Here is a 23,780-nt window from a genome sequence, read left to right on the forward strand (position 1 = left end):
TCTTTTAAAATTTAGACCAATCGTGTATATATACCACAGCTTTCTCAGCCACTCATCTGGTGTTGGGCACCTGGGTTGCTTCCAGGTTTTAGCTATTATGAATTGTGCTGCTATGAACATAGGAGTACACACCTCTTTTTGGTTGGGTGTTATGGAGTCCTTGGGGTATAACCCCAGGAGAGGAATTATTGGGTCATATGGAAGGTCCATGTCTAGCCTTCTGAGAGTTTTCCAGACTGCTCTCCACAGAGGCTGTACCAATTTACATTCCCACCAGCAATGTAAAAGGGTTCCTCTGTCCCCACATCCTCTCCAGCATTTGTTGCTGCTGTCCTTTTTGATGTATGCCATTCTTACAGGAGTGAGGTGGTATCTTAGTGTTGTCTTGATTTGCATTTCTCTGATAATCAGTGACCTAGAGTAGTTTTTCATATGTTTGTTAGCCTTTTGGATCTCCTCTGTGGTGAATGTTTTGTTCATTTCCTCTGCCCATTTTTGGATGGGGTCATTTGCTTTTTTGGTGCTAAGTTTGCTGAGCTCTATATATTTTGGTGATTAGTTTCTTGTCTGATGTCTGGCATGTGAAGATCTTCTCCCATTCTGTGAGGGGTCTCTCTGTTTGTTTAATAGTTTCTTTGGATGTGCAGAAGCTTTTCAAAAGTCCCATAACCTAGATATACACCAGTTTCTGTGAGAGAGAGCTTATGTGCACACGTATCCATAAACTACTGCAAAATATATACCTGAAAGCAGGACTACACTAGAGTTTGCAGTGAGTACCTCCCTAACACTTCCTCTCCACTATTCCAAGCTTGGGATCCATGATTGCTCAACAAATTGTTTGGCTTCATATGTTAACTCTCTTTTCAATCACCAGGTTCCAGATGCCACCAGGATGCTGGCTAGGCTTCCCTGGATTGAAGACCCCACCTATGTGTCCTGGAGCTCAGCTTCCCCAGAGTCACACCCTACTAGGGAAAGAGAAAGGCAGACTGGGGGTATGGACCGAGCAGTCAACGCCCATGTTCAGCGGGGAAGCAATTACAGAAGCCAGACCTTCTACCTTCTGCAACCCTCAATGACCCTGGGTCCATGCTCCCAGAGGGATAGAGAATGGGAAAGCTACCATGGGAGGGGGTGGGTTATGGGGATTGGGTGTTGGGAATTGTGTGGAGTTGTACCCCTCCTACCTTATGCTTTTGTTCACTAATCCTTTCTTAAATAAAAAATTAAAAAAAAAAAAAGAAAGATGCTAAGAGACTTGTTTTACTTATTTCCTCACTCCAAACAATAAACACATTTTCATGATACAGAAAAAAAAAAAAATTTAGACCAATCAATCATGTTTCAGAGGCAGAATCCTTACAAGGTTATAAAAATGTTTTCAGTTGCAAAAATACTTGTATTAACCTGTCAGTTCATGTTTGACAACTAGCAATCATTTCAGAACCATTAGAAAGAACCTGAAATCTTAATCTAGTAATTTAATTTTTTCAATGTTAAACAATGTCAGAACTACACTACTCTGATTTTAAATGGAGACTTTTAAAAAAGAGTATCATTTGGGAGTTGGGCGGTAGCGCAGCGGGTTAAGCACACATGGCACAAAGCGCAAGGACCTGAGTAAGGATCCTGGTTTGAGCCCCTGGCTCCCCATCTACAGGGGGAGTCGCTCCACAGGTGGTAAAGCAGGTCTGCATGTGTCTTTCTCTTCCCCTCCTCTTTGTCCTATCTAACAATGACATCAATAACAACAACAATAATAACTACAACAACAATAAAAAACAAGGGCAACAAAAGGGAAAATCAAGAAATACAAATTTTTTAAATTGTTTTAATATTTATTTATTCCCTTTTGTTGCCCTTTTTTATTGTTACAGTTATTATTGTTGTTGTTGACGATGTCGTTGTTGTTGGATAGAACAGAGAGAAATGGAGAGGGGAAGACAGAGAGGGCTAGAGAAAGACACCTGCAGACCTGCTTCACCACTTGTGAAGGGACGCCTCTGCAGGTGGGGAGCCAGGGGCTTGAACAGGGATCCTTACTCTGGTCCTTGCGCTTTGCATCATGTGTGCTTAACTCACTGCGCTACCGCCCGACTCCCACATTAAAAAAAAAAAAATCTTATTTGCTTATTTATTTGATAGGCCAAAGATAAATTGAGAGAGGAGTGAGAGATAGGAAGAAAGAGAGACAACTACAGAACTGTTTTACCACTATGAAGTTTCCCCCCCTGCAGGTGGGGACAGGGGGCTTGAACCCAGGTCCTTGTGCTTTGTAATGTGTGTGCTCAACCATGTGTGCTACCACCCAGCCTGTGGAGACCTATTAAAGCTTTTTGTTTGTTTTTTATGAGAAAAAGAGATCAAAGCACTACTCTGTTATCAGATATCAGACATGCAAATCTTGTGCTCTATCACTGAACTATCTCCTCAATCAGAACTGAGAATATTTAAGCCACCCTCACAAAGGAAATGAAAAAGTATTGAGTCAGCATTTCAAAGACAGCCTATGGTCTGTGCATTAAAAAGTTTGAGACTGTTGTCTGGGAGGTGGTGCAATGGATAAAGCATCAGACTCTCAAGCCCGAGGTCCTGAGTTCAGTCCTCAGCAGCACATGTACCAGAGTGATGTCTGGTTCTTTCTCTCTCTCCTCCTATCTTTCTCATTAATAAATAAATAAAATCATTAAAAAAAAGTTTGAGACATTCAATCAGTTTTTCCCCTCTCATATTAATTAAATAGTGATTTATATGGCTACAAGTTAATAGGAATGTACATCAACACCATTACCACTTTTTTTTTTTTTTTTTTTTTACTTCAGGGTTATCATGGGAGTTCAGTGAATCCACTGCTAAGTAAGAAGACAAAATACTAAAACATATCTATGCCAAAATATAGTTGAAAAGTACAGGTCTTAGAAAAGGATGAGAGGACCTAGTGAGGGTTGTACTGTTATGTGGAAAATTGAGAAATGTTATGCATGTACAATGTTATGCATGTATTCACCGTCAAATGTAAAACATTAATCCTCCAATAAATGAAAAAAAATGCTATGCATGTATTCACCGTCAAATGTAAAACATTAATCCCCCAATAAATGAAAAAAAATTTAAAAAATGCAACGTCAGTGAGTTAAGTAATTTTCAGAGGTTAAAAAGTGAAAGATGGTGGGTCTGGTGGTGGCACAGCTGATTGAGTGCACACATTACCAAGTGCAAGGACCTGCTTGCAGGCCATCTGCTCCCCATCTACAGGGAGGAAATTTCACAAATGATGAAACAGTGCTGCAGTTCTCTTTCTCTCTTTCTCTCTCTCTTTCCCTCTCCCTTCCCCTCTCCCTCTCTGTGTCTTAGCAAAATAATAATAATAATAATAATAATAAAAGTGAAAGATGGTCACCAAAGTCCGAGATTATGACAGGTAAAAGTGTGTTGAAATGGACACCAAAATGTGAATCAAATCTACTACAAAATAAATTGGGGATTATCACCCAAAATCAAACTTGATGCTTAAATTGGATTATGCAATAAAGAAAAAAAACTAGTAAGGGGGAGTCTGGCAGTAACGTGCACGTGGTGCTAAGCATAAGGACCAGCATGAAGATCTAGGTTCGAGCCCCCGGCTCCCCACCTGCAGGGGAGTCGCTTCACAGGCAGTGAAGCAGGTCTGCAGGTGTCTTGTCTTTCTCTCCCCCTCTGTCTTCCCCTCCTCTCTCCATTGCTCTGTCCTATCCAAAAACGACATCAATAACTACAACAATGAAACAACAAGGGCAACAAAAGGGAATAAATAAATATAAATAATATAAAAAACTAGTAAGGAATAAGAAAGAGAAAACCATTAACTTATACATATTCATTACTCAAAAATTAAGTTTCGGTATTCAGGCAGCAGCACAGTGGGCTAAGAGCACATGGCGCAAAGTGGAAGGGCCGGCATAAGGATCCCGGTTCAAGCTCCCAGCTCCCCACCTGTAGGAAGTTGCCGGGCTAGTGTGGCCAGAGAGAGAAGAGACCAGGAACTTGTGGTGGCGTGGTAATACAATCCTTTATTGATGCGGATGCCCCAGAGTTGGGTGTGAACATAGCGGGTTTAGGCTACATGGAGCTGGCCAAATGTCCGCCTCCAGTTATGCATGCCAGCCCTTCTCCAGGTCAGGACATGGAAGAGGAAGAGAAAGAGAAAGAGAGAGAGAGAGAGAGAGAGAGAGAGAGAGAGAGAGAGAAAACAGGAGTGACTTTTATAGGAGAATTCCCGAAGTGGCAAGTCAGACGGAATTGGCTAGGAAAATGGGTGGAGAAAACAAGGCACTCTGAGAAGGTAGAAAGCTTCTGTAGCAATGGCTGCTGTAGTTTTTTAGCTCCCAGGAATGGGCGATACCCTGAGGGGGTAAGTAAAGTGGTTGCGGAGGAGTCATTTTTAAAACAAGGCAGAAGACTGATACGTAAATAATAATACTTGCATGGAAATATAGTGGTTTGTGGGCCCTGCCAATGTTCAACCACATCTGCACAATTCCCCAACAGGAGGTTGCTTCACAGGCAGTGAAGCAGGTCTGCAGGTGTCTATCTTTCCACCTCTCTGTCTTCCCCTCCCCTCTCCATTTCTCTCTGCCTATCCAACAACAGCAACAGCTATGACAACAATAACAACTACAACAAGCACAACAAGGGCAACAAAATGGGAAAAATAGCCTCCAGGAGCAGTGGATTCGTTGTGTAGGCACTGAACCCCAGCAATAACCCTGGAGGCAAAAAAAAAAGTTTTGGGGGCTTGCAGGTGGCTCACTTGGTAGAACACCCATGTCACCATGCTCAAAGAACTAAGTTTGAACCCTAGGCCACCACATGGGAGTACTTGGGAAAAGGGAGCAGGGCTCTTTCTCTCTCTCTCTCTATCTCTCTATCAATTCTCTCCCTCCTTTTTTCTCCCTCCCTGTTTCTCATGCTCTAACTAGAGAAAAGAAAAGAAAAAACAAACTACCTAAAAAGTTGCTGGAAGTGATGGATTCATGCAGGCGACCTGTGATAATCTTGGTGGAAACAACAATAACATCAAAAACTGGACCAGGAAGACAACATAGTGGTTACACAAAAGTCTTTCATTCCTGAGTCAGAGTCCCAGATTCAATTCTCAGCACTACGTAAAGAAAGCTGAGTAGTGCTCTCACCCTGTAAACCATTATTTCCTCCAAAATGATTTAGAGGAAAAAAAAAAAGTAGAGGATATTTGTTTTTTAAATTAATTTTTATATGTTTAGAGAATATTACAAGGATGATTTTTTTGGTCTAAAAAGCAAACACCCCATATTAAGATAGATTTTCCTTGGTCTAAATTATGTAGTTTGCTTCTCTAAAATAGAGCTTACAAACTCCAGGGAAATATTATAGTAAGGTAAGAGTATATTTGCTTTTTGACATTTTTATTGGGTAGGGATGCTCCTTTGTGTTACCAGCTTAACTAAGTATATAATAGGGTAATTTCACATTTCATTCTCTTTGTCTTCTCCTAGACCTAATAACTCAAATTTTTGTAATGAGTCTATATATAGAAAAGGCTCAAATATTCATAGTCCATCAATAATTACCTGAAGAATTCTATCTAAATCCATAAAAAGTGAGATAATGTCAAAAATATGGTAATGGCATCATATGCCAACCACAGTCCTCATTTATTATCTATTATAAGTGTCAAAATAAAAAATTGACTCGCATTTTGTGCAGTTGACTAGAAGAAATGTAATGCCTCAATTCCAGAAAAGTTAGGAAAATGTAATATAAAAAAATCTACCTAAGGAAAAAAATTCAAATAGGGCTTAGTGTAAAACTAAATGAGGGCAACTAAATGTGAGGAGCAGTGGTCACCCAATTAAGCACACATAGTACTAAGTGCAAGGACCTGTGAAAGGATTCTGATTTGAGCCCTTGGCTCCCCACCTGCAGAGGGGTTGCCTCACAAGCAGTGAAGCAGGTCTTCAGGTGTCTTCTCTTCTGCACTATCTCTCCCTCTTCTATTTATTTTTCTCTGTCCTAACTAATAAATTGGAAGAAAGAGCTGCCAAGAGGAGTGAATTTGTAGTGCAGGCACTGAGCCACAATGATAATTCTGGAGGTAATCAATCAATAAAATAAATGTGATTTATAAAGTATTAATAATTATAAAAATAAACAAAAATGTTAATTTAGGACCAGGAGATACCTCATTTGGTAGAGCATATAATTGCATGAGGACCCAGGTTCAAGTCCCTGAAACTGAGCACTATGCACAGCAGGTGTGGTATTTCTCCTCTTTCTGTTTTTCTCTATCTTAAGTTAGGAAGGAAGGAAGGAAGGAAGGAAGGAAGGAAGGAAGGAAGGAAGGAAGGAAGGGCTTGAGGGAATAATTAAATCAATCAGGTGCACCAAAGGGGAAAAACTTAATGTGTATAGGGAAGATTGTGTTAAGATCTTACAGACTTGATTTTCCTTTTCCTTTTTTGTCCTCCACCCCACCTCCCTCTTCCTTCCTTCCCTCTCCCTCTCTTTTTCTTTCTTTCTTTTTTTTTTTTTTTTTTTACCAGACACTGCTCAGCTCTGGCTTATGGTGGTGTGGGGGATTGAACCTGGGACTTGAGAGGGCCTCAGGCACAAGAGTCTGTTTGCATAACCATTGTGCTATCTACCCCTGCCCTTCTTTTTCTTTCTTACTACCAGAGTTATAATTGGGCCCTTTTTCTTTTTCCTCTTTCTATTTTATTTGATAGGACAGAGAGAGACTAAGAGAGGAGGGGGAGATAGAGAGGGAGAGAGAAAAACAGATATCTGCATACTTACTTCATTTCTCATAAATCATGTCCCTTGCAAGTGGAGAGCCTAGGTTTGAACTCAGGTTTTTGTGCATGTTAACATGTGCATTCAACTGGGTGAACCAACGCCCTGCCCCCAGGACTTGATTTGATTTTACTAAAATATCAGTGACATTAAAAGTAGATTGCTAAGAACACAACTAGCTGAGCAAGTTAAAACAGTATCAGAACAGGGTAACAAAACAGATGAACTCCAGAAAACAGTAAAGGGGAAAGAGAATAGAATCAATGAGGCTGAAGACAGAATTAGCAAGATCGAGGATGAATTAGAGACAACTAGAAAAGAAGTAAGAGATCTCAAAAAGAGATTAAAAGATACTGAAAACAACAACAGAGTCCTATGGGATGACTTAAAAAAAAACAATATATGCATTATTGGCTTACCAGAGGAAGAAAGCGAGGGAGAGGAAGAAAGCAATCTTCAGGCCATAATAGCTGAAAACTTCTCTAGTCTAGACAACATCAAATACATAAAGATTCAAGAAGCCCAGAGGATCCCAAACAGAATTAACCCAGACTTAAAGACACCAAGACACATCATATTTAGAATGGAAACGAATAAGGATTAAGAAAGGATCCTGAGGGCTGCAAGAGAAAAACAAAGAGTCGCCTACAGAGGAAAACCCATAAAATTATCAGCAGAATTCTCCACACAAACACTACAGGCCAGAAGAGAATGGCAAGATGTCTATCAAGTACTCAATGAGAAAGGCTTTCAACCAAGAATACTGTATCCTGCTAGACTGTCATTCAGACTAGATGGAAGCATCAAAACCTTCTCAGACAAGCAACAGTTGAAGGAATCAACTATCACCAAACCTGCCCTGAAAGAAGTGCTGAAAGGTCTCCTATAAATAATCAGACCACCATAAATAGGCCATATATCAAAACACTCTAAAACTCTACAAGAATGCCGTTAAAATCCCTTCAATCTTTGATATCAATAAATGTCAATGGCTTGAATTCACCTATTAAAAGACACAGAGTAGGAAGATAGATCAGAAAATACAACCCAACAATATGCTGTCTACAGGAAACCCACCTACCTCAACAAGATAAACACAGACTTAAAGTGAAAGGATGGAAAACTATCATACAAGCCAATGGCCCATAAAAAAGGGAAGGAACAGCTATTCTCATATCTGACACGATAGACTTTAAAATAGATAAGATTTAAAAAGATTCAGTTTGTCTTTTGAGAAACTTTGAGACATACAATTGATTTCCCCCTCTCATATTAATTAACTACTGATTCATATGTCTACATTTTGCTAGGAGTGTACATAAACACCATTCCCACCACCAAAGGGCTGTGACCCATCCCTCCCGCCCACTCCCACCCCCCACTGGCCCAGGAAGCTACATGTCTACCCCTCACCACTGGGTTTTTACTTTGGTGCCCTACTTACAATTTGATCAGGTTCTGCTTTTAGTTTCCCTTTCAGATCTTCTTAGTCAGCTTCTGTTGATGAGTGGGATCCAATAGCACAGCTATATACAAGATACTGGGTACTGTACAGCAAACCATAACAAAGGGACTTTTCAAAGTTAACCCAATTAACAAATAAAGTGATGATAATATTAACTATCGATTGTCTTTTTGAACCCTAAGACAGCAGGAACCTCACATCTTTACTATAGAGCCCCTACTTCCCCCAGTCCTGGAACCCTTGGATAGGGCCCACTTTCCTGTATGCATCTCCCAATCCAAACCAAATAATATTGCATCCGCCGATCACAACCTAACCAAAGCAACGATTGCCACCTCAATATGCTTCACCTCAGACTGTATCCAGAGACTTCACGTGTGGAATGACAACCCTTCGACTTCATTACTCGGGTGAGACCTTTCCTTTTATAGTACACTCTAATTTCATCTCAGGTAGTTCATTTTCTAACAAAGTCCCATAATCTAGATATACACCAGTTTCTGTGAGAGAGAGCTTATGTTCACACGTATCCATAAACTACTGCAAAATATATACCTGAAAGCAGAAGTACACTAGAGTTTGCAGTGAGTATCTCCCTAACACTTCCTCTCCACTATTCCAAGCTTGGGATCCATGATTGCTCAACAAATTGTTTGGCCTCATATGTTAACTCTCTTTTCAATCACCAGGTTCCAGATGCCACCAGGATGCTGGCTAGGCTTCCCTGGATTGAAGACCCCACCAATGTGTCCTGGAGCTCAGCTTCCCCAGAGACACACCTTACTAGGGAAAGAAAGAGGCAGACTGGGAGTATGGACCGACCAGTCAACGCCCATGTTCAGCGGGGAAGCAATTACAGAAGCCAGACCTTCTACCTTCTGCAACCCTCAACGACCTTGGGTCCATGCTCCCAGAGGGCTAGAGAATGGGAAAGCTACCATGGGAGGGGGGATTATGGGGATTGGGTGGTGGGAATTGTGTGGAGTTGTACCCCTTCTACCTTATGTTTTTGTTCACTAATCCTTTCTTAAATAAAAAATTTAAAAAAAAATAGATAAGATTTTAAAAGACAGGAATGAACACTACTTAATGTTCAGAGGATCAGTCAATCAAGAGGACTTAACAATTATTAACTTCTATACACCCAATGAGAAGCCATCTAAATACACCAAATGTCTACTGAAAGAGCTACAGCAATATATTAACAGCAATACAGTCATAGTAAAGGACTTCAACACCCCACTCTCTCAATTGGACAGGTCATCCAGGCAGAAAATCAATAAAGATATAAGGGAGCTAAATGAAGAGATAGATAAACAAGAAGTATTGGACACTTTCAGAGTCATTCATCCCAAAACTGGAATACACATTTTACTCAAGTCCACATGGGTCACTCTCAAGGATAGACCATATGTTAGGCCACAAAGACAGCATCAGAAAATTCAAGAGCATTGAAATCATCCCAAGCATCTTCTCAGACCACAGTGGAATTAAACTAACACTTAACAATCACCAAAAGATGAGTGATAGTCCCAAACTGTGGAAGCTCAATAGTACACTTCTTAACAACTTCTGGGTCAAAGAGGAAATCAAGGAAGAAATCAAAATTTTTCGAGAGTTCAATGAAAATGAAAACACAAGCTATCAAAATATTTGGGACACAGCTAAAGCAGTCCTAAGAGGGAAGTTCATAGCTATACAAGCACACATTAGGAAACAAGAAAAAGCACAAATAAACAGCCTGATTGCACATCTTAAAGACCTAGAAGAAGAACAACAAAGGAACCCTAAAGCAACCAGAAGGACAGAAATCACTACAGTTAGGGCAGAAATCAATAACACTGAGAACAGGAAAACCATACAAAAGATCAACAAAAGTAAATTTGGTTCTTCGAAAGAGTGAACAAAATCGATAAACCTTTAGCCAGACTCACAAAAGAAAAAAGGGAGAAGACCCAAATAAATTGGATAGTAAATGAAAGAGGAGATATCACAACAGACACTGCAGAAATCCAACATATCATGTGAGGCTTCTATGAACAACTATATGCCACCAACCTAGAGAACCTGGAAGAAATGGACGATTTCCTAGATACCTACCAATTTCCAAAACTAAGTAAAGAGGAAGTGGATAACATGAACAGGCCCATCACAGCTAATGAAATTGAAACAGTTATCAAAAATCTTCCCAAAAATAAAAGTCCTGGACCAGATGGTTTTACAAATGAATTCTACAAAACCTTCAAAGAAGAACTTATACCTTTACTTTCAAAAGTCTTCCAGAAGATTGAAGACACTGGAATACTCCCTGCCAGCTTCTATGAAGCCAATATCACTCTGATACCAAAAGCAGAAAGAGAGACAACCAAAAAAAGAAAAATACAGACCAATATATTGAACAAAATTCTAGCCAACCAGATACAGTAGTATATTAAAAAGATTGTTCATCATGACCAAGTGGGGTTTATTCCAGGCATGCAAGCTTCCAGTAAAGAAGTTTTAAAAAAATGAAATTACAGAGGAAAACTGAGAAATTTTATACATGTATCAACAACAGTATTTGCTATAAACTATGGACCCCCCTCAATAAAAATTATTAAAATAGAAAGAGCACCACACAGCGGAGAAGCTTCACAAATAGTGAAGTGGTGCTACGGTATTGTTTCTCTTTCTGTCGCATATCCCCTCTATCTAAAAAGATTTTGCTGGGAGCAGTGGAATCATGCAGGTGTGAAGTCCCAGTAGAAACCCTTGTGACACAAAAAGCAACTTGACTGATCAGTTTATTCATTTATATGTTGACGAAAATGATGACTGTTCCCCGTTTTTGGCTACTACAAATGAAACCTAAAAACAAAAACAAAAACAAAAAACTTCTAGGTGTACTGAATTTCAAGGAGTTTCCTGATGCCTGATTTAAAGCTAGATACTTAGGCTACCTGATATATAAACTGTTCCCTAATTCTTTCAATGATAACATAGGATTTATGGTTCTCACCACAATCATTGAAAAGGATCTATATCAAAATTTAGGTGAGTTATTTGTGTATTTGTCTTTTATGCTAGATCTTACTCATGTTATAACCTCTCAGTCTCCACATGTCCTCAAACACAGAAGATACCTGAGTCAGTGCTGTTAAAGTAACCAATTATCGTACCTGTGAGATTTATATTGTTCATTATAAAGACCAGTTTTAGGGAGTCAGGTAGTAGCGCAGCGGGTTAAGCACAGGTGGTGCAAGGATCCCGGTTCGAGCCCCAGGCTCCCCACCTGCACGGAAGTCGCTTCACAGGTGGTGAAGCAGGTCTGCAGGTGTCTATCTTTCTCTCCCTCTCTCTGTCTTCCCCTCCTCTCTCCATTTCTCTCTGTCCTATCCAATAATGGCATCAATCACAACAATAATAATAATAACTACAACAACAAAACAAGGGCAGCACAAGGGAAAATAAATAAATATAAAAAAGTAAAATAAAGACCAGTTTTAGATTAAACATTTGTCCACTGTGGCAAAAAAAACAACAACAAAAAACAGAGTATGGCGAGATATTTAATTTTAACCACCCTCTCAATTTTAAATAATTTCTCTTCATTAATAACTTCTGTTTAATACAAACAGGTAAAACTGGATGTTGGCAATATCCTCCATATAATATGCTTAGAAGTGTTGATGTACAGTAATGGTGGCTTGCCTTGTGATAATGGCATTAGCACTTTGTGATTTTCAATGCTTATCTCAGTTGTAAACATTATATTCGTGTAAAATAATTTGTGTCTCAAGGTCTGAGGAAGGTTTAACTCACCACTGCTGTCACATCTGTTTTTCATTTTGAATTCTGCCCAAGACAACAGAGAGAAAAGTGTAATAATCCAGCTGTGTAAAACAGCAGGAGTCCTGAACAAAATTACTTCAGCCTCCAAAGAAATCAGGGCAAACTTCTTTAAAATTGAAAATGTAATCAACTATTTGTACTTTGCTAGTTTTCAAAATAAAAAATGTTCAAACTACAGAATGAGTTGAAGGGATGCAAGAAGATTCTATGCTAGACATTTTAATTATGTTTTCTCAAAGATACTCCAAATCTCAGTGCTACTTATAGAATTTTTTAAAGTAATTAAAAATTTATTTATTTATTTATTCCCTTTTGTTGTCCTTGTTGTTTTATTGTTATAGTTATTATTGTTGTCATCGTTGTTAGGACAGAGAGAAATGGAGAGAGGAGAGGAAGACAGAGAGGGAGAGAGGAAGACAGAGAGGAAGACAGAGAGGGAGAGAGAAAGATAGACACCTACCTGCAGACCTGCTTCACTACCTGTGAAGTGACTCCCCAGCAGGTGGGGAGGCGGGGGCTCGAACCAGGATTCTTACACTGGTCCTTGCGCTTTGTACTACCTGCACTTAACCTGCTGCACTACCGCCCGACACCCTACTTATAGAATTTTTTTCTTCCTTTTCTTTCTTTTTCTTTCTTCCTTTCCTTTTCTTTCTTTTTTCATTGCTGGTGTGTCACCAACATGGCTATTTCAGATATAGAAATGAGACACAGATGGGGTGTCACAGTAGCAAAGCTTCCTCCAGTACAGTAGGGCTCAGGTTCAAACCTGGGGGAACACATGGCAAAGCAGATAAACTATCCAAGTGAGTTCATCTGTTGATGGTAGGAAGCTCTAACCACTACCACCCCTGCCCCTTTGCCCCATTAAACCCAAAGGATTCTTTTTTTTCCCCAGGATTTTCAAGACTAGAAAAACTAAACATCTGTAGTGAGTATCTATGTGTCAACAACTGTATTATAAACTGTTAAACCTGCAATAGAGTATATATTTAAAAAAAAAGTTGGAGAGATAGAAATATTGGCCACGTATTAGGTTATATGCCTTATTATGTCTGAGGCCCAGGTTAGAGTCCAAGTTCACAAGGTTACACTGTTGGTGGGAAAGCAAACTGGTACAAGAGCCATAGAAAATGGTATAAAGGGGCCAGGAGGTAGCACAGCAGGTTAAGTGCATGTGGCTTGAAGCACAAGGACCTGTGCAAGGATCTGGGTTCGAGCCCCGGGCTTCCCACCTATAGGGGGGGTGGCTTCACAAGCGGACAGCAGGTCTGCAGATGTCTTTCTCTTCCTCTCTCTGTCTTCCCTTCCTCCCTTGATTTTTCTCTGTCCTATCCAACAATCATATAATAATAATAACAGCAATAATAGTATAATAATAATAGCAATAACAACAACAATAATAACAACGATAAACAACAAGGCCAACAAAAGGGAAAAAAATAGCCTTCAGGAGCAGTGGATCTGTAGTGCAGGCACTGAGCCCCAACGATAACCCTGGAGGCAAAAAAAGAAATTATAGAGCCCTCAAATAAATAAAAATATCAATGCTGCATGGTCCAAAAATACCACTTCTAGGCATATATCCTAAGGATATGAAAACACTAATTTAAAGGGACATATGCAACCCTGTGTTTACAGTTTCATTATTTACAACAGCCAAGAAAAGGAAACAGTCTAAATGTCTATCTACAGATGGCTGGATAAAGAAGTTATGGGACATATATTAAATGAAATACTACTTGCAGTTATAGAGAATGGTACTGTGTCCTGTGGGGGCAAAATGGAGCTGAAGGTGATCATGTTTAGTAAAGTAAGGAAGTGAAGGATAACAGATGGTATCTGTCAAATGTGGAAACCAGAGAATTAAAAGACATAAAACTGAAGGAAAAAAAAGGAGGGGGGAGGACTGGGCATTGGCAAACCCATTTGACTTGAATGTACATGCTACCATGTGCAAGGACATGGGTTCAAGCCCCCAGTCTCCATCTGCAAGGGAAGCTTCACCACTATCAAAGCTTTCCCCCTGCAGGTGGGGACTGGGGACTTGAACCTGGGTCCTTGCACAATGGAACATGTGCACTCAACCAGCTGTACCAGCACCACCTGCCCCCCCTTTAATTTTTTATTTATCATTCTCCTTCTCTGTCTCCCTTTTCTCCCTCAATTCCTCTTGTTTCTATCCAAAAAAAACCAAACATCAACAACAAATCAAACAAACAAACAAAAAAAAACAGTAGCCAAACTGCCTCAAAGACCTGATGAGAACTGAAGTTGTTACTATGTGTGATTGTGTGTGTTGGGGGTGGGGTGAGGTGGACAAAGAACTTTGGGGGTGGATATTGTGTGGAACTATAGTTCTGTAATCTTAAAATCTTATACATAAGCCATTATTAAATCGATAATTAAAAAAAAGAAAAATGCCCCATGAGCATCTAATGAAACTATCTGGGTTGTTTGTGCAAAATTATTTTTCATGTTTAAACTTTTTATGAATAATCATTTTCAAAAATTTCAACTGAAGAGCAATAAAACAAGAACTCAATGGTTCAATAATCATTATTAAAAAACAAGCTAAAGGGAGTTGGGCGGTAACGCAGTGGGTTAACTGCACATGGCAAGGATCCTGGTTTGAGCCCTCCAGATCCCCACCTGCGGGAGGGGGGGGAGGGTCGCTTCACAGGAGGTGAAGCAGGTCTGAGGTGTTTATCTTTCTCTCCCCCTTTCTGACTTCCCCTCCTCTCTCCATTTCTCTCTGCCCTATCCAACAACAATGACATCAATAACAACAATAATAATAACCACAGCAACAATAATTTTAAAAAAGAGCAACAAAAGGGAAAAAATGGCTTCTAGGAGCAGTGGATTTGAGCCCCAGCAATAACATTAGAGGCAAAAAAAAAAAAAAAAAAAGTAAAAAAAAACAATCAGTGATCTGGGAGGTGGTGCAGTGGATAAAGATTGAACTCTGAAGCAGGAGGTCCAGAGGTTAATCTCTGGCAGCACATGTAACAGAGTCATGTCTGGTTCTTTCTCTCTCCTCCTATCTTTCTCATTAGAAAATTAATAAAATCTTCTTTAAAAATCATAAACTATAGTGGTCTGGGAGGTGGCGCAGTGGTTAAAGCATTGGACTCTCAAGTATGAGGTCCTGAGTTCAATCTCTGGCAGCCTATGTACCAGAGTGATGTCTGGTTCTTTCTCTCTCCTTCCTCCTATCTTTCTCATTAATAAGTAAATTAAATATTTTTAAAAATTATATACTATAAAGGAATGCACTGGACTTTTAATGATGAACTTAATATAATATACACACATGCTGATTTTCAGTGATGTTCACCTGAAACTTACATGTTATGATGCAATATTACTTCAATTAAAAATATATAGAAATAAAAGGACCCAGGCAATACTGCAACAACCTAACTAGACTGTGGTTTAAATTTCATTACTTATAGTTGAAATACATTAAACAGAACCTAAATCAACATTTCAGTTTAAAGTTAATGATTAGCATACATACAGTATGTATATTGTATAATTCAACAAAGATTTAATACATAGGCAAAACATAACAGTGGAAAAGTACTAGAAGGGGTAGTAATACTAGTGAAGGAAGTTACTGAGCTAGAGAGGAAAGTCATCATAGCAGACAGTTAAATTACACAATATTCCAAAATGGGTAATCAGTATTCCAAAATGAGTATAAAAGAAAGTAGATTCAACAACAGAGATATAAAATTGCTCTCTAAGGCTTTTAGCTATTTGATGGGTCAAATATTCATCACATCAAAATATATTTTTTAATTTAAAATCAAAAGTTTATTGACCTCCAAATTATAAATCACATTTCCTACTCTGACTTTACTATCACTATGATAAGAACAAGAAGAGTTTTAGGAAAAGAATGACAAACTGGGTTTTCATAACATATATTTGTGTGTGTAACACATATATATATGTGTGTGTGTGTCTGTGTGTGTGTGTGTGTGTGCAAATAAGTTATCTTTATTGGTAGTATTTAACACAATAAACCCAAAAGTTAAATAGGTATAAAAGACCAGAGTTTTAAAAATTCTGGTGGAGAGTCAGATAGTTATTCATAAGTGGAGTGTGTGCCTTCCTTGCATGGTTGAGACAATGCTAAACCTCTACCACCACCTAAAATGTCAGAGAAGTGCTATGATAACTCTCTTTCTCACAACAAAACAAACAAGAAAATAACCTTGTTGATGAAAAATGACATAAATATACAACTCTGGCCACCACCACATTGGAGGAAGTATTAGTGCTTTGATCTTTATCTCTATGTCTCTTCCTACCTGAAAAAACATCAGCCTATAGCAGTGAAGTCCCAGTGACAACAAAAAGTTAATGCAATGGACGTAAAAGGAGTTATTTTGGGGAGTTGGTCAATAGTGCTGCGGGTTAAGCGCAGGTGGCACAAAGTGCAAGGACCAGCGTAAGGATACTGGTTCGAGGCCCAGGCTCCCCACCTGCAGGGGTGGGGTGTGGGGGGGTCGCTTCCTAGGCGGTGAAGCAGGTCTGCAGGTGTCTATCTTTCTCTCCCCCTCTCTGTCTCCCCCTCCTCTCTCCATTTCTCTGTGTCCTATCCAACAATGATGACATCAATAACAACAATAATAACTACAACAATAAAACAACAAAGGCAAAAGGGAATAAATATTTTTTAAAGGAGTTATTTTTAAGTACCAAGAGAATTACTAAATGATAATATTAAAGTTATTAAATTAGGGTCCTAGTGGTGGCACATCTGGTGGAGGTCATCTATTACAGTGTTTATAGATTCGGTTTCAAGCCCATGTCCCCACCTGCTGGGGGAATGGAGGATGAGAGAGCTGGGGAGATTCACAAGTTGTGAAGCAATGATGCAAGCATCTCTCTCCCTCCTCCTTTCTTTATTTTTTTTCTTTCTCTCTCTTTGGTTTTATTTTTATTTTTAGCCTCCAGGGTTTTATTGCTGGGGCTCAGTAATAAAATTTTTTGCCTGCACTACAAATCCACTGCTCCTGTGGCCATTTTTATTTATTTACTTTTATTTTTTGGATAGGGCAGAGAGAAATTGAGAGGGAAGAGGGAGAAAGACGGGGGGAAATTAATTGTATGTCTCGAAGTTTTTCAAAACACAAACTGAATCTTTTCAATATATAGGCTGTGTAATTGATATGCAGACTCTCTCAAAAGCCTAGACCAAGTAGATCAGAAGCAACCAATAGCACAGCTATATACAAGATACTGGGTACTGTACAGCAAACCATAACAAAAGGACTTTTCAAAGTTAACCCAATTAACAAATAATGTGATGATAACATTAACTATCCATTGTCTTTTTGAACCCTAAGACAGCAGGAACCTCACATCTCCACTATAGAGCCTCTACTTCCCCAAGTCCTGGAACGCTTGGATAGGGCCCACTTTCCTGTATGCCTCTCCCAATCCATATCAAATAATATTGCATCCGCCAGTCACAACCTAACCAACGCAACGATTGCCACCTCAACATGCTTCACTTTAGACTGTGTCCAGAGACTTCACGTGTGGAATGACAACCCTTCAGCTTCATTACTCAGGTGAGACCTTTCCTTTCATAGTATACTCTAATTCCATCTCAGGTGGTTCACTTTCTAACAAAGTCCCATAACCTAGATATACACCAGTTTCTGTGAGAGAGAGCATATGTTCACACGTATCTATAAACTGCTGCAAAATATATACCTGAAAGCAGAAGTACACTAGAGTTTGCAGTGAGTGTCCCCCTAACACTTCCTCTCCACTATTCCAAGCTTTGGGTCCATGATTGCTCAACAAATTGTTTGGCTTCATATGTTAACTCTCTTTTCAATCACCAGGTTCCAGATGTCATCAGGATGCCGGCCAGGCTTCCCTGGACTGAAGACCCCATCAATGTGTCCTGGAGCTCAGCTTCCCCAGAGACCCACCCTACTAGGGAAAGGGAGAGGCAGACTGGGAGTATGGACCGACCAGTCAATGCCCATGTTCAGCGGGGAAGCAATTACAGAAGCCAGACCTTCTACCCTCTGCAACCCACAATGACCTTGGGTCCATGCTCCCAGAGGGATAGAGAATGGGAAAGCTATCAGGGGAGGGGGTGGGATATGGAGATTGGGTGGTGGGAATTGTGTGGAGTTATACCCCTCCTACCCTATGGTTTTGTTAATTAATCCTTTCTTAAATAAAAAAAAAAGAGGGAGAAAGACATCTGCAGACCTGCTTCACTACTCATGAAGCAACCCTACTGCAGGTGGATAGCTGGGGGCTTGAACTGGGATACCTACTTGGCTCCTTGTGCTTCATACTATGTGCACTTAACCCAGTGCACCACCACCCCACCCCTTAAATATTTTTTCTACTCTCATTTTTATTTGTTATTTTGCCAGCATGGTTGTCACTGGAGCTTGGTGTCTCATATTTAATCCGCTGCTCCTGAAGCCTCCCTTTTAATTTTTTATTTCCACAGTGACAGAGAGAAATGAAGTGGGGAAAAGCAATGGTGAGGGAGAACTAGAGACACCTGCAGCACTGATTTGCCATTTGTGAATCTTCCTCCCTGCAAATGGAGATAGGAGATTTGAACCTAGATCCTTGGGCACAATAATGTGTGCGCTCTACTGGGAAGGCCTCCTCCTGCCCTCCTCCCTTTTTTAAGACAGAAGGTGAGAGATAGTGAGAGACAGGGAGAAAAGAGGTACAGCAGCACCAACTCACTGCTTATGAAGCTCCCCTTCTACAGGAAGGTACTTAAGGGCTCCAAACCAGCCATGATAAAGTCTGTGCTCTACTGGCTGAGTTATCTCACAACCCCCACATACATACTTTTATTTATTTATTTATTTATTTATTTATGAGGGAACTAAAAACAAAAGGGAGCTATTGGGAAGCTGTTTTTTTTTTTTTAAAGTAATTTCTACATTTTTACAGTTCCATTTTTAAGTGTACACATTTTACTATTATTTTTAACTGGTATTATTTTTTTTTGCCTCCAGGGTTATTGTTGGGGCTCAGTGCCTGCACCATGAATCCACTGCTCCTGGAGGCCATTTTCCCTCCTTTTGTTGCCCTTGTTGATGCTGTTCGTTGTTGGATAGGACAGAGAGAAATGGAGAAAGGAGGGAAAGACAGACACCTACAGACCTGCTTCACCGCCTGTGAAGCGACCCCCCGCAGGCGCTCCAACCGGTGTTCTTAGGCCGGTCCTTGCGCTTTGCGCCAAGTGCGCTTAACCCGCTGCGCTACCGCCCGACCCCCAACTGGTATTATTTTTAACTGGTATTAAAATGAGAACTTTATTGATTTACATTACTTTGAGAATGTATATAAAGAATATCAGGGGGCCAGGCGGTGGTGTACGGGGTTAAGTGTACATAGTATAAGGGGGGGGGAGTCACTTGACGAGTAGTGAAGCAGGTCTGCAGGTGTCTCTCTCCCTCTCTATTTCTCCCACCCTCTCAATTTCTCTCTGTCTTATCCAATAAAAATGAAAAATGGCCTTTAGGAGCAGTGGATTTGTTGTGCTGGCATGGAGTCCCAACGATAACCCTGGAGGCAAAACAAACTCATAGTTGACATTAACAAAAATGTTCATCTGAGTGAGAAAAGAATTATAGAATGTATGTAGTTTTCACTGCTCAGCTCTGGCTTATGGTAGTGCAGGGAACTGACTACAGGACTTATGAGCCTCAAGCCTGAGAATTTCTTTTTGCATAACCATTATGCTATCTACCCTTGCCTAGAATTTATGTCATTTATTACGACTCGTACACAAAACCTTTTGGGGCTCAGTAAGAACACATGAACATGGACATATACAAGTACATGCCACTTAAAGGTAGCAGTTTGTTTAGAAATAATAAAATACAATTTTGGAGGTCAGGCGGTAGCACACTGGATTAAGCACACATAATGCAAAACTTAAGAATCCAGGCTGGAGCCACTGGCTCCCCACCTGCAGGGGGATTGCTTCCCAAGCTGTGAAGAAGGTCTACAGGTATCTTTCTCAACCCCTCTTTGTCTTCCCCTCTTAATATCTCCTTGTCCTATCCATCAACAACAACAGTGATAGAGACAATAACAGCAATGACAACAATGGGGAAAAATAAAATACAATTTTAACATTATGCTTCATATTTATGCAGAATTGTTAACTATAACTTTTAGGGGAAAATCTTTAAGAGTGTGTCTTAATTTTTTTTTGTTTGTTTTTAGATTCATTTGTTAATGAGAGAGGTAGAGAGAAAAGAGAGAACCAGAGGAATACTGGCACATAGGATGCAGGTGGTGAAAAAAGAACCCTATGCCTGAGATCAAAGGCCCTATCCACTGTGCAACCCCCTTCTCCTCCACCCTGGCCTCTTAAAAGTTTAGCTTTTGGGAGCTAGGCAGTGGCACAGAGGGTTAAGTGCACATGGAAGAAAGTGCACTGACCAGCCTCAGGATCGAAGTTAGAGCTCCCAGCTCCCCACCTGCAGGGGAGTCGCTTCACAAATAGTGAAGCAGGTCTGCAGGTGTCTATCTTTCTCTCTCCCTCTCTCTCCAATTCTCTGTTGTATCCAACAACAATGACAGCAATAATAATAACAACGATGATAAACAAGGGCAACAAAAAGGAAAAAATTAAAAAAACAAAACATCCATCTGAAGTCTTTCCACACTTCTTTAAAAAAAAAAAAAGTTTAGCTTTTAAGCAAATGATATTATGATAAGTAGAGAAAAAGCACAATTTCATTTAGGGCAGCATTTCAATGTATATTCCTTCCCCAGCAATGTAAAAACCAGGATCACTAATACCAATTATACTATGTCCCAGGTGTACACACCACAGACATGTGCACACATGCACACATGCACCCATGTTCGTTCTCACATTAATATGCCCCCAGTCTTCTTTCTTTAGCTTCCTTTTCTCCACATATAGACATACAGTTATATGAAAAAACAAGAATTCTGGTAAAACAGCAACTACTGAACATTGATGGTAGACTTTTTTATAAAAGGCAGAAAAGTCCAGAAAACACTTACTTCATCAGCCACCATGCACCTGAAAAAATAAAAACACAACCAAATTAGTTTCTTAATTGTCAAAGTCAACCACTTTCAAAGTCCTGGCTAAGAAACTTGCTACAAAATGGTTTTGCAAATGTTTGAGTACTAAGCCAGAAAGGGGTGTTTATGAGTGTGTATGAGAGCACCAGCTCATGCTGATTTTCTAAGACTCTCCAGCTGCCAATGGCATATGGTTATGTGGGAGTGTTAGAGCTTCAGATGTGTTCTTCACCACTGCCCACCCATGAAGATAAGTACAGTGACCCTCAAAAATGTGAGCAAAATGGTAAGTGATTCTATCAGTGACTTTCCTTTTTGTCCTTAACAACGTTGCTCTTGGGGGCCGGGCTACCCATGGCACATGGCGCAAAGCGTAAGGACCACCGTAAGGATCCCGGATCAAGCCGCTTCACAAGTGGTGAAGCAGGCCTTCAGGTGTCTTTCTCTTTCCCTCTGTCTTCCCCTCCTCTCTTGATTTCTCTCTGTCCTATCCAACAATAGCAATGACAACAATAATATTAACAACGATAAACAAGAGCAACAAAAAGGGGGAAAAAGTAGCCTCCAGGAGCAGTGGATTCATAGTGCAGGCACCGAGCCCCAGCAATAACCCTGAAGGCAAAAAAAAAAATTGCTCTTGGGAGCTGGGTCACCACGAAAGCACACTTGTCATGCAGGAGCACCTGGGTTTGAGCCCTCTGCCACCAAATAGGAGTACATGCCTGCAGAGGGGAAAGCTTTAGAAGCAGTGGAGTGGTGCTGCAGTATCTCTCCTTCTCTCTCTTCCCCTCTTTTTCTCTCTCACCTTCTATCTAAAAGAAAATGAATGGCCACAGGTAGTGGTGGAATTGTGTAGACAAAGAATTCCAGTGACAACCCTTGTGAGGAAAAAAAAAGTTTGTCTTTCCCAAGAGGTAGAATGCTGAATTAAAGTACAAGACAATAAAGGTCAAGGACATATTAGCATACTGTACATATAATTGCATGTGCCAGATTACATATACTAAGCTTATTTTTGATCTGAATTTTAATACTGTTTTGCTAAATTTCCTCTTTTTTAAAAAATCAATTAAAAATATATTTGTCAACCATAAACTGAGAAAAGGTCCATACACTGAGGTTCCAAGAAGACGGAAAAAGAAAGAGAAAGTTTGTTTAGGATCTGGAGTTTGATCCCTGGCATCAAATATGCTGAAGTAATGCTCCAGCCCTCTCACCACCAAAACCAAAATGGTTACAATTTTTTAAAATTTCTCTATTGAGGGACTAATGGTTTACAGTCGACAGTAAAATACAATAGTTTATACATGCATATCATTTCCCAGTTTTCCACATAACAATTCAACCCCCACTAGGTCCTTCTTTGCCATCATGTTCCAGAATAATTGTTTTAAAATAATTTATTATTTATTCATGAGAAAGACAGGAGGAGAGAAAGAACCAGACATCACTCTGATACATGTTCTGCTGGGGATCAAACTCAGGACCTCATAGTTGAGAATCCAATGCTTTATCCACTGTGCCACCTCCCGGACCACCAGGATAATTTTTTTTTAATCCCAAAATTTTACTCATTTCACTCTACATCTGAATTGAACCAAAGCCAGTTTTGTAAACAAATGACTGCCCAAGTCACAGTTATCTGGAAATGAAAGAAAAAGTCTTTTTCACACTGAGAAATAGCAAATATGATCTGAGTTAAAAGGACTCTCACCTGAAAAGAAAACATTCGTTATGTATCTGTGCTAATTGTTGAACACGGTTTAATATGACCATAGCTATGCATTTCTATTTAAATTTTACAGTTTATTTGCTTTTCCTTGTTACAAAAAATAAGTAATACTCTTTGTCTCAACATCATTGTTAATTTCTTGAGTTGGAGTTGGTTCAGTTTGGTGCAGACACAGAAAAAACAACTTTTCATTTCAGAGTTGTTTTCCAAGCCACAAGGCTTTTCTCACATTAATCATCCACTTATAATATCAGCACACACACACACACACACACACACACACACACACTTCAGTGTTTGCAGGAGCTGGATCTTTAGATGCACAAGCTTAATGTTTGCTATTTTAACCATAAGTCTAGAACAGTCAGAAAAAGAGGAAAAACTGATCAGCATTATACTATTTAACATACTAGTAGAATATCTACTTCAAGACTTTCAGAACTAAATAAGGGTAGTTAACTTGGTGCTTTTCTCTAGTTTCTATACATTAAAAGACTTTTCCACAACTAATATCTATATCTTTTTGGGACCTTGAGCACAGCTGCTCTTATATGTATAACTGAAGACAGGTCAATCTCTACTCAGGGAAGGTCATCTTCTTGGACATCCTGCATCCTCTTTAAGTGCAGCCTCAGAAGAGACTCACATGGTGTGGTGAGGGAGAAAAGAGGCAACCATCCAACCACCCAGATGAGCTGAACCAACCCTGGAAAATAATGAGGTGACAGATGTTGCAGCCCGATTACCCTCACATCCACCCATATCTAATTTAGAACATGAAAACAGAATCTAGTTAATCATGCTTTGGGTCAGAAAGTAGCTATTATGTCAGGGAAACCATTGACCTTTTGTATACTC

The 23,780-nt window shown here is 39.8% G+C and overlaps 1 protein-coding gene across 4 annotated transcripts in view; it reads right to left on the minus strand.

Annotated features, from left to right (window-relative positions):
• Positions 1-23,780, minus strand: part of ZRANB3 (zinc finger RANBP2-type containing 3) — a 177,090-nt gene that overhangs the window by 110,586 nt on the left and 42,724 nt on the right. For all 4 annotated transcript variants that reach the window (XM_060178035.1, XM_060178034.1, XM_060178033.1 and 1 more), the window contains one exon: positions 21,167-21,185. In XM_060178035.1, coding sequence (XP_060034018.1) covers positions 21,167-21,185 — 19 coding nt within the window. The remainder of the gene's footprint in view (positions 1-21,166; positions 21,186-23,780) is intronic.

The sequence above is a fragment of the Erinaceus europaeus genome, chromosome 18 (genome assembly GCF_950295315.1).
Source record: "Erinaceus europaeus chromosome 18, mEriEur2.1, whole genome shotgun sequence".
Lineage (NCBI taxonomy): Eukaryota > Metazoa > Chordata > Mammalia > Eulipotyphla > Erinaceidae > Erinaceus > Erinaceus europaeus.